The sequence below is a fragment of the Peromyscus leucopus genome, chromosome 6, assembly GCF_004664715.2.
Source record: "Peromyscus leucopus breed LL Stock chromosome 6, UCI_PerLeu_2.1, whole genome shotgun sequence".
In the NCBI taxonomy this organism is placed as follows: domain Eukaryota; kingdom Metazoa; phylum Chordata; class Mammalia; order Rodentia; family Cricetidae; genus Peromyscus; species Peromyscus leucopus.
In genome coordinates, this window is record NC_051068.1 from 96,405,023 (window position 1) to 96,417,465 (window position 12,443).

The following is a 12,443-nucleotide window of genomic DNA, read 5'->3' on the forward strand; positions in this document are numbered from 1 at the left end:
TATCAATCTCAATCATTTATCATGTACTTTATTTAGAAGACACCATTATCTCACATGCACATAAGTCACTGAACCCAAATTTAGAAAAGGAAAATTTGTTAGGGAACAATAAGAAGCTGTGACAAAATTTTTTAAAAGATTTTTTTTTATATTTTAAATTATGTGCATGTGTTTTTCTGTGTGTGGGTATCTGTATATATGTGTGGTGTCAGCAAAGGCCTCAAGAGGGTGTCAGAGCCTCTGGAGCTGTGTTACAGCTGATTATGAGCCATCCGACATAGGTCAATGTTGTGAAATATTTCTTTACACTGTGTGAAGATGTGTCACTGTGATTGGTTGAATAAAGAGCTGAATGGTCAATAGGTAGGCAGGAAGAGGTTAGACATGACTTCCAGGGACAGAGAGGACTCTGGGAAGAAGAAAGGTGAAGACACCAGCAGACTCAGAGCAAGTTGGACATGCCATACTGAGGAAAGGTAAAAACCATGTGGTAAATTACTAGAAGCAGATTAATTTGTTATAAGAGCTAGTTGCAGGCAAGCCTAAGCTTTCATAATTAATAAGTCTCCATGTCACTATTTGGGGGCTGGTGATTCAAAGGTAGTCCAACAAGAGCTTGGTACAGGTTGTAGTAACAGACCTCTGACTCTCTGAAAGAGCAGTACACACTCTTAAGTGCTGAGCCATCTCTCCAGCCCCAAAACCTTAAAAAAGCTATTAAACATGAGATATGAATATCAAAACATTTTAATGTCATCTTTAAAATTAATATTTAAATATAATATTTAATAATAAATATAATCATTCACAAAGACATTAGGCTCTTTAATCATCAGAGTCTTCGTACAGCTTGTAGGATAGAGAATAAGGCACAATATCAGGTATTTTACAAATAGCAGGACTGCAGAAGAGGACGTAAATGATTTTGACACAGCTTGTACATTCAGATGCAAGAAAATAGCTTCCTGGTTTGTGCATGGTGCTGGCACACAGTGGTGTCTATGCCAGTTCCTTGCCTCGCCTTTCACAGTGGAAACAGAAAAGTTTCTTGAGGCGTCTCCATTGTCATCTCATCCTGAGCTCTACCTCCCTAGCCACGAGACTCCGACAGAGTTAGCTGGGGCTCCCTAGTGTGTGAACTGTTTCTAGGCTGCTTTTTCTGCTTCCCCTTCCTGTCACATGTAACTTCTGTCTTTCCCTGTGTCTGTCTGTCAGCATTCCTTAATTTTCCAGCTAGTTTAATGAGGGGAGAGAGCAACGGATCTCAGGGTCCTTTAGAAAGATGGTTCAGGCATGATAGTTAGCCTTTTCTGAACATCATAGTAAAATTTCACTTGCAACTTTTATACATTGGAAGCATGCTCGATTTAAAGAAATGATTTCTACCATCTGACAGATTTATCTTAATTCACAGGAAACATAATTTTATGTCTTTCATTTTTTTTTAATAGCTCTCTTTATCTGACTTCCTTGAATCCCAGTTTGGGTATATTTTAGACCAGAATCAATTATATTGAGTGGAAGTATCTATTTATTACTTTCAAGATGATGATAAAACAAATGAAGTGAATGTAGTTGCCTGTGTTTGGATTACTCTGGCATCCTCTGTAGGAACCAGGGGACAGAAATGAGAAGTCACATCTCTTGTGTTATTACAAATGATTCTTGAGCCCAATAAAATCACTGTCAGGAGCAACTTATTTTGCTATATGTGTACTTAAAAACCTTACTCTGGAGTGCATCCTCCTTTGCTTTTACATTGTAAACTGCCACCAACTGAGACATCAGCGGAGGTAACACGGCTGTGAAGAGTTTTATGGCACTGTGCTGTTCAGTTCTCACGACACCCTGTCAAAGGTCACAGGTAACTTCACTTTCTCAAATAAGGAGGCTGATCTTTACAGAGGCCAAGGAGCAGGCTCTGAGTTAAAGCGAAGGTTAGAAGTGCCCTGAGTACCAATTTAATTAAGCAACTCTACATTCAGGGCCCTTAGTTGTTTTTCATTGGCCAAATATAGACTCCAGAAATAGGGTCAGAATTTCCCAATTCAATACCATAGTGCTTTCCGTATTTTCAAGTAATTCTGATGTTCTAACTTACACTTAGCAGTGTTTTCCTGATATGTTCTAGCCTCACCAACCCGTAGACATCAGAACTCTTTTTACCACCTAACTTCCCCAATGAACGATTGCCAATTAAATAATAAGCTCTATAGGAAAACTGCACTCTGGTTAACTGAGGGCGAAGACTATCTTCTGGTTAACTGAGAGTGAAGACTGTCTGGGCACTTTACTAGCTACATAACTTTGGGCCCTTCAAAATCCAAGATAATGTTGAAATGAAAATAACTCAAAGAAGGAAAGCCTCAGGCTGGATAGATGGCTTAGTGGTTAAGAGCACTGGCTGCTCTTCCAGAGGACCCAGGTTCTATTCCCAGAACCCACACGGCAACTCACAGCCATTTGTAGCTCCAGTTCCAGGGGCCCTGACATTCTTTCATGGCCTCCACCAGCACCAGGCACACATATGGTGCACAGACACACACACAGGCAGAACACCCATACATATGAAATAAATTTTTAAAAAGAAAGTTTTTTTTTTTTCCTGACACATTTTTTACATTAAAGCAGCCCCATTTTTCTTTTTTCCCTTCAAGACTGAATAAAAAGGACAGTTTTCAACAGAGGCAGGAATCAATTACAAAGGAAGACAATGTACTTTAATTAAGTTTTATAACATGTAATTTGAAAGGCTGAGACTTAAATTTTATATTTATTCCCATGAAAAATGATTTCTCTGGTCTTAGACAGCCCTGGCTATAATTGCCTGGCAGGACCTTTCCTCTTCTACACAGAGCATGAGATCTCGCCGCCCTTGGCTCTGCCTCCACCCCCTGCTCCCAACCCCCTACCCCCACCCCCCGTGTGCAGGTCTCCTGTTGATTTAGAGAGAGCACCCTCATTGTGAGCTGTGAGAAGTGCTTTTATTAGAAACAACCCCCCCCCCAAAATACAACACAACCCTTTCAAAGCTTAGAAGGAAGGGGTTTCACAAATGACATCATTTCTAGTGTCCAGGGTTGAGAGGAGAAGACTGAGTTGCCAGGAGACGTTTGTGTGTTTCCTGAGTTTGGGCTGGCCTGGTGTTAAGTCTATAGGTCTTCATCTCATCACCTTCCATTTGGTTTGAACACAGAACTGAGCCCCATAGACTCGTGTGTGGAAGGCTTGGTCCTCAGTGTGCTGCTATTTTGGGAGGGGGCAGAGACTTGAAGGGCCTAGTTAGAGGAAGAAGCAGGTCACTGGAGGCGGGTCTCTAGGAGCACGCCTCCTCCCTAGCCCCTTTCTCTTCTGTTTCACGACTGCTATGAGGCTAATGGCTGCTGTACCACACACAGCCACCATGATGTTCTGCCCCACCACAGGCCCAGGCATGATGGGCAAAGCAGGCCATGGGAGAAACTTTAGAAAACAGAATTCAAACCCTTTTTCTCTTAAAACTTCCCACAGGTACTGCAGTAACAGCCTGGGTAATACAACCTCTTTCAAAGATACTATATATTCAGTATGTGTTCTGATTCCTTCTCCACATCTTGATTTCCCTCTCTTTACGGATGTCAGAGCATCTAACAGCTTGACATTAGGGAGGTGACCATGGACAGTCTGTTTCTTTAGGCTTTTTCTATTCTCTGTTGTGAAAGGCAGCAGCATGGTGGGCCTAACATTGCTAGAACCAGGACCTGAGCTCCTGTACACTGGAGATCCTTTCATGGGGAGCACTCCATTGTTTCTAGTTTAAGAAATCTTTGGATATCACAAAACTGGAAATCTGTGACTAATATGGGACTTATTTTGTGGTTTTTCTCAGCTCTGGTTCAAGCGACCTTCTTTCCATGGTACAGTTCTGTAAGCAGCATGAATTATTGGAAAGCCCCCCCTCCTCAGAGATGAGATTAGTGTGTTTCTGTGGCCCTTGTTTCTTTCTCCCTTTTTAGCTTGCTGGATCTGCTTGTTTCCATCACACAACTTACTGGAAGTACCTTTGTAATTAATAATAGTGTTTGCTAGTGCAACCATGGCAGTTTGGTTCATCTTTCTTATAACTGCTTTGGCTATTCTTGGTTATTTGAATTTTCATATAAATTTTAGAATCATGTTACCAATACCCAACAAGAAACTTACTAGAATTGTGTCTGAGACTGTATTAATTATAGATCATGTTGGAGAGGACTGAATTCTTAAATCTAGTCTTCCAATCCTTGGACATGTTTCAGCTTTTTAAAGTTATACCCAATACAACTGTATAATTCTAAAACTTATTCCTGAAACTTTGTTGATGGAATAGTAAATGATACTTTGTTTTATTTATCTATGACTTTGATGATGGTGTGCAAAAACATAACTGATTTTTTATGTTGCACAAAACTCAAGAAAAGCTATTAAAAAGATAAAATTGTTATTTAAATTAATTATTTTCACTATCCACAAACATGGAGAGAGAGAGCAGACAGCCCAGACAGTGAGAGGAAAGAGCTTATAATACATGTAACTAAGAAATCATCACACAGAATGGTTCAAGAATCTACAAGTCAGTACCAAAGAGAAAAACCTAGAAACAAGTGCTCCTCAGAAGAGGACCTCAAACAGCCAGTAATCATGTCCATAGCTCGCTTCCTATTCCTAGGAAATATATGTGTGGAAAACATCATATGAATTTCTACATTCCCACAGCACAGCTAAAATTTAAAAGGGAAATAGCATGAAACATGAGGTACAGCCCTCAGACAGCTAGAAATATATGCTGGAAAAATCAGTGTGTAAAATTGGTTGGTATTTCCTCTTCAAGTTTTCATGTATGTGTCGTGTCAACAACTACACTCTGGGCTGAGATCCAACAGAAAAGAACTTACATCCTCTGAGAGACAGGGATGAATGCCTAACAGGATGATCTAAGAAATGTCAAAGGCTAGAAATAACCATCCACATTGCAGAAGAATGAATAAGGTGTTGGTATGCACAAATGAAACGCTACCAAAAAAAAAAAAGATAATGGTAATCTATGCACCGTATCTGTGTGACTAACACAATGTAGAACAACAGCAAAAGCTGGCTATGGTGAGTTTACACTTACGTAAGAGCCAGGTGCAGCTAACAAGGTACTGGTAGCCAGGGGAGCAGTTTAGAAGTGTTAGAAGCAAGAGGCTAGAGACTACAAGAAGGGGATAGGATGGGGGTATGATAAAGCTTTTTCTTGCTCTGCTTGAGAGTTAAACAACTGTGTACAGTTTGTGAAAATCCACTAATGATCATGTTTGTTATTTATGGACTTTTCTGTTTATAAATCACAGTTCAACAAAAAGGAGGGTCATTAGAAAAATACCATAAGCTTTAGAACCATTAACATTTTCTTATTTTTCCTTCCTTCCTTCCTTCCTTCCTTCCTTCCTTCCTTCCTTCCTTCCTTCCTTCCTTCCTTCCTTCCTTCCCTCTCTCCCTCCTTCCCTTCCTTCCTATCTGTCTACCTTTTCTCTTTCTGAGAAAGGGTTTCTCTGTGTAGACCTGGCTATTCTGGGACTCCCTCTGTCGACCAGGCTGGCCTTGAACTCAAAGATTCACCTGCCTCTGCCTAGGATTAAAGGCATGTGCCATCAGTGCCTGGCTCATTAATATTTTCTAAAGGTTAAAAGTAGCATGCTAACTGGAGTTAAATTAAATGAAGAAAAATGGGGAAAAGACATAAAGGGTGCAGGAGAGGGGTGGGGGCAGGAGGGAAGTGTGATTTCAAACCGAATGGGCAGATGAGCCTTACCTGTGTGATAAAATTTCCCTGAAAATCCAAGGTTGAACGTAAAATTTGTGATTTGTGCACGCAAAAGATTCTGAGTGTCAAGCAGGGCCTGAAATACAGAATGAACAAAAGGTGTTTCAGGATGACAAGGTACTAAATGGCTTTATATACATTCAAAGAGTAAAACCACTCTTCAGATCCAATGGTAGAGTGTGGCTAATGTTGAGATTATATAGCACATACATGTACTAAGACTTAAGTCCATAAAAAATCAGAAGAAAAAAATGTTGCCTGCGAAAAGAAAAGTTTAATCCATATGTATGAAGGAAGGAGTATATATCTCTTTTTACCCTTCAGGGACATAGAAAACCAATTCCAAAAGGACATTCAATTTAAATGAAGCTTGGCAAGAATATATGTGGAAAAAAACACACTGGCATTTCTCAGATATATCTTTGTTCTTCAAAACACAAAATTCTTAACTTTCAAATATGAGATTCCCAAAAGATAATGCTTGCTATTCAAAAGAAGATATCAGGGTAAAGCAAATTTATAATTTGCCCATTAAAACAAGCAGATATCCATGATGGTTCATCTTGACTGAGGACTGGTTTTGATGGAATTAATTACTAATCCTATGGGATTAACAAAGTGCACCCCTGGTTGTGTCTATGAGAGGATTTGCAAGTGGGATTAGCTAAGAGACGTGGCCTCTTGAATATGAACAGCATCATCCAGTAGATTGGGACTAAGGTGGAATAGATGAGGGGAAATGGAGAAATCCAGGTAGGGTAGGCAGGCTCTGGCTCTGTGCTTTTGTGCTTCCTGGCCGTCACGATGTAAACTCTGCTCTGATGCATGCTGTGATGCACTGAACTCATGAGTCAAAATAAATAGGCCCTCTGTCTAAGCCAGGGCAAGCATTTTGCCAGTGGTAGGCAAGCATTTTGTCATCAGTCAGAGTACACACAATGCATTTCTCCTAAGGTGTGAGCTGGAAACCTGGTTTTACTTTTAATTCTATTGTCTGTGAGTATTTGGTGGACTTACATTGTTTCTTCTCCTTTACTTCCTGATTCTTATTTAAATTCCAATGATTCCAATTACTATGTTCCTCTCTCTCTCCCTCCTTCCTCCCCTCCCTCCCTCTCTCCCTCCCTCCCCCCCCTCCTGTGTGTGTATGTGTCTTTATAACTTAGTGACCACTTCAACCAAACATAAATAGCACTGTTGGTTTTCAAAAACATCTTGGTTACGAATGAGGAGACGGAGGCAAAAAGATCCTAAATTAAAAGCACAGACATAGCTTATAGGCTCTCATGGTGACCTTCTATCCAGATCTTTTTTCCTTTAGTACATCCAGGCCCACAACTAACCTTGTGTTCTCAATAGCAGAAGGGATGCTCAGCAGTACCTGAACTGCTGCCATGTTCAGAGTCTCTATCTTTTTATCCAGTAACCACATGATGATTGCCTGCCTCGATAGAATACAACTGAGTCTGTGTATATGCAGAGGAAGAAATTATTTCTTCCCAAACTTCAACTCGTCTAATCAATCATTGATTACTGAAATGAAAGTATGTAATTGTTTTCCTAACATCTCTTCGTTTGCAAGAACTACCTCCCTGCTATGCATGACTGAATGATATACTAAGTTGGTCTACATGACACTGATGGATGGGAGGCCTGCAGACAGATCTCCACACCGAGCTATGGGAGTGTGATGTTTAATTGATGTCACTGTCACTGGAGACAGGTGAGGTCTTGTTCTTATAAGGGTGGGGCATAGGATGGGCTCAGGAAGGAAAACTGGATGCGTGAATGCGCAGCAGTGAGGAAGGGGATTTCTTCCTTCTCCCAGGAGCTGAGGAGCTAGGCTCTGTTGCAGGGAGAGAGCTGTACAGGGGTAAATTCTGTGCCCTTTCCTTCAGCCCCTGTGGCACTTACAGTGCAGGCTTTAAAAGAACAGGGCTGGACGTCAGCGGGTCTTAACTGGGATTCTGGATCTCCCCCTTTCCACTTTCTGGCATGTTATTAAACTTTCAAAGCCCCACGTCTCGCCATTGTTAAAGTCAGAGCTCTCGCGGAAGATTAAACAAGACAATTCGTTTGTGCTGTTGGTGCAGTGACTGGAACATAATCCGTGAGCAGCACTGAGCTTGCTGCTTGGCCATCCCTGCCGCTGCAAGCATTGCTACAGCTGACATGCTGGGACCACCCAGTTCTAGAAGAGCTCGGTCTTCATTTGTAAAGTTCAGACGGTCTTCTGACTCAGAGTGTAATGAGGGTGAATCACACATGTGGAAGTGTTGTTGGAATCTAAGACGGTCTTCAAAAAAAAAAAAAAAAAAAAAAAAGAAAAGAAAAAAAAAAAAAACAAAAAAAAACACCGAGAGCCAGATATCAGGGTGAAAGCTGAAAAATCAGGGAAGCAGAACAGCCAGCCACTAACTCTTACCTCTACAAAATCCTCATCCCCAAGAGAGTGAGTCCCTGTTTCTTCATGCCTTATATACCTTTCTCTGCCTAGACATCACTTCCTGGGATGTGTGTGCCTCCCAGTGTTGGGATTAAAGGTGTGTGCCACCACTCCCTGACCTCTATGTCTAATCTAGTGGCTGGCTCTGTCCTTTGATCTTCAGGCAAGTTTATTAGGGTACAAAATATATCACCACACAGGAGTGTTTAGTGAAGTTTGCTAAAAAGCCATTAAAATATCCATCTATATCTATCTGTCATCCATCCATCCATCATCTATAATATCTACCTACTATTTATCTAATAACTATTTTGCTATATTCTACCTATGCCTTCTATCATTTACCATCCATCCATCTATCTATCTATCTATCTATCTATCTATCTATCTATCTATCTATCTTCTATCATCTATCTTTAAATATCATTTATATATCACCTGTCTATCTAGCATCTGCCTATCAGTCATGTCTACTTATTTATCATCTATCCATCCACCTACCCACCCACCCACCCATCCATTCATTTCTTAGTGTGCTGTCTTTATTTGATTTACAATGTTTCTTCTGCCCTTCCTTGCCTGTTCTTTTCTTCCTGTCATTGTTTCTCTCCAGTTGAACATTCTAGCTAACTTTTCCTGTATGACTTAAGTCTTACCTTGCTTCTTTTCCTATTTTACTCCAATTCATCTTTTATTATTCACTCAGTGGCTAAACATTCAAAATCTTCTATAAAATTATTTCTTACATATCAAATGACCCTACCTTAAAACTGGGAAGCCACCATTCTTTCCTTTTGCCTTCTGCCCTTTTTGTTGGAACCAGCCATCAATGGAATGTTTTGTGACTATATGCTAATTTTTTAATGTATAGTTGTGATCACTATTTGTTAGGAGAAAACAAACAAACCTCTTATTTCTGGGCCTTAGAAGCTAAATTAAGTTCCTGCAAAATAATATCTTTAACAACTAGAATATATGGATTCCAATGACTCAACTACCCCGGTGGTTGCCAGTTTGAATATTTCACACATTTATAATATATTTTAAAAGCAAACACTCAAACACTTAGAAGATATACTGAAACATATGGTCATACTAATTATGCCATGTATGGTGAGATGGTACATCCTATTTGTCAAGCTGATTGAACTGAGAAGTGTTCAAAACATTAGTAAAGTACACCTGGAGATGCCCGCAAGGGCATTCTAGGGGTGGCTGGATCCTGAGGGCTCTGACTCACTGACTGGACCAACTCTTGGTGGATTCAAAATATGATGGCATTACTGGGAGGTGAACAAAGGGAGGGAGCGGGGCCTGGCTGGAGGAAGTAGGATACTAGGCCTTATCCTTGGGGGTTGTATGGTGCCCTGATCCCTCTGTGTACCCCCTTTCTCTACTTGTGGGCCATTACAGTGCACTGTTCTGTTCCCCCCACACCCTCTGCTGTGAAGATGCTTCTGAAACCAGAAGCCAAAATCAATCTTTCTTCCCTTAAGTTCTCCCAGATATTTGGTCATAGGGATAAAAACTGAGTAGTCAACACATGGTAAAGAGGGAATTTGTGTCCAGATGGTATTTGTGTACTTAGGATAAACAGCAATACGTCTCATACTTGAATTGATTTAACAAACCAGATTTTGGGAATGTGCATGAAAAAAATGTCTTATATTTATGCATTATTTCCATTGTTTTAAAATATATTGAAGGTTTTGTGTAAAAAATTTAAGTACCCGGGAATGTTTTGAGACAACATCCTTTTCTACATGAACAACCTGGACATGAGTGGGAGTAATGAAGGGCGAGGGTCGAGGGAAAGAGAGCCTGTGGGAGCAGGAGATCCCAGCTGGATCAAGAACAGAGAGGGAGAACAAGGAATAGGAGACCATGGTAAATGAAGACCACATGAGAAAAGGAAGAAACAAAGTGCTAGAGAGGCCCACAGAAATCCACAAAGATACCCCCACAATAGACTGCTGGCAATGGTCGAGAGACAGCTGGAACTGACCTACTCTGGTGATGGGATGGCCAAGCACCCTAATAGTCATGCCAGAAACCCCATCCAAGGACTGAGGAATCTGGATGCAGAGATCCACGGCTAGGCCCTGGGTGGAGCTCTGGGAGTCTAATTAGTGAGAAAGAGGAGGGTTTATATGAGCGAGAATTGTTGAAACCAAGGTTGGATAGAGCACAGGGACAAATAGCCAAATGAATGGAAACACATGAACTATGAACCAATGGCTGAGGGGCCCCCAACTGGATCAGGTCCTCTGAATGGGTGAGACAGTTGATTGGCTTGATTCCCTAAGCTTGTTATTATTGGAATGATGTGATTACCTAAAGCAGCGTGCTCATCACTAAGAACAAATATTAAAAAATGATTCTATGTTTTTATTCTCTATTTGTGATATGTCTAAAATGATGTGACAGTATCAAAAACTAGCAGTAAATGAAATTATTGCTACAACACTAAAATGGAAACAAAATACTACATAGATTTTGGGCAAGCAAACCCTCTCTGGGAAGTAGAGTCTGATGGAAAAGGCAAATAGCCCTGCCCATTCAGACATTAGTGCAGGAGCCTTGAAAGCATGGCACTTGTTTTACGTGTGTTTGTTACTGAAAAGTAGCACTTTTATTTTTAGGAATTCCAAAATATAGCATGTATTTAACAGTATGGTACATTTTTACAATTCCATATACCATTGATTGTTTTTAAAATAAGACATTTTAAAGTCATCTATTGGTAGTACTGTTACCACTCAATAACTAAGCCAATCTGTATACACGCAGATATAAAGGGGATAACAGAGTCATAGAGATAGCCCTTGTGCTATGACAGAGGAACTGGAGTATGCTAGAATTAGAATGAAAAGAACAGGTTCACATTCTTTATTTAATAGCACATTGTGGATGGGCTTTATCCTTTCACTGCAAATCAAACCTTCTAATCAGTGCAGAATACTGTTCACATCAAATGGCTGTACTATAATTGATTTGATCATTTCTGCTTATTGTACATTTGAGTTCCTTTCACTTTGGCAAACATAAATCTTGTTCTCTGTATAAGTCTGTATTTACATAGTAAGAAACCATCCCAAGAGTCAAGTAATTCTGTTCACTTTTTAATAAACAAACAAACTGCAGAAGATTCGAAAATGCTTAATAGAGTACTGAAAGGGAACATAATGTCCAATAAAACTCTAAGACATTTGCATTCAAACATAATTCACAAAAATTTAAAAATCATTTTTAAAGTCTAATCTATATGCTGTTCTTTCTTAGCTTTTCAAGTTCTCATTATGCAAAGTCAAGAACATTTGCAAGATCTGGTTAAAGGCAAAAACAGATCTAATTTAAAGAAATTGAGCTCCAAGGATTGAGTCAAATGGAAGCTTTTATGTGTCTTTGGATTTCACTCAATTTTCCTTAACAGAATGAATATACCAAAGAGAGAAAATGAGAGGCAAAAATTAAAATTAAACATAATTGCAAAACATTTTTGTATGAGTCGTTTTTATATTCCGCAAATGTGTGACACTCTTCAGGAGAACATCTGCTAATTTTTCATTTCTTATTTATACCACCTAGATAATATTTTGAACCACTTCATCATTTGTAAGTGAATAGACTAGGCTGATAAGACAATCAAAGACGAGGAAGATGTTTTATATGTTGAGATTGTGCAGGTTAGTTTGTTTGTGTTAGTTAGTTAGTTAGTTAGTTAGTGAGTTTGACAAAAACTAGAAATGCCTGACAAGAGGGAAGCTAACTGAGGAGTCCCCTGGGACCACATCTGTGGGCATCTCCTTGACTACTGAGTGATGTGTGCGGGGCCACCCTAGGCTGGTGGTCCTGGGCTGTATCAGGAAGCAGGCTCAGTAACTCGAGGGGTGTAAGGAAATAAGTAGTATTCCTCCATGGTCTCTGCTTTGGTTCCTGTCTCCAGGTTCCTGCCTGGAGTTCCCTTGGTGATGGGCTACGACAGAGCAGTGCAAGGCAAACAAACCCTTTCTTCTCAAGGTTGTATTAGTCAGTGTTTGATCACACCCACAGAAACCAAACCAGGACAAGTATGCTTTTGAGCAGGAGGGAAAATATGTATTGTCAAAAATGTAAGTACCTACATTTGCTGAATTAAATGAAAGCAATTGGGTAGCTATTCATAAAGACCTGTAT

General features: G+C 40.0%; 1 protein-coding gene across 3 annotated transcripts in view; it reads right to left on the bottom strand.

The window, feature by feature from the left end:
• The window catches only part of Ndst3 (N-deacetylase and N-sulfotransferase 3), a 158,758-nt gene that overhangs the window by 102,234 nt on the left and 44,081 nt on the right, over window positions 1-12,443 (bottom strand). For all 3 annotated transcript variants that reach the window (XR_003735816.1, XM_028881474.2, XM_028881473.2), the window contains exon 3: window positions 5,810-5,897. Coding sequence is in view for 2 of the 3 variants with exons in the window: in XM_028881474.2 (XP_028737307.1) it covers window positions 5,810-5,897 (88 nt within the window). In the remaining variant the exon portion in view is untranslated. The remainder of the gene's footprint in view (window positions 1-5,809; window positions 5,898-12,443) is intronic.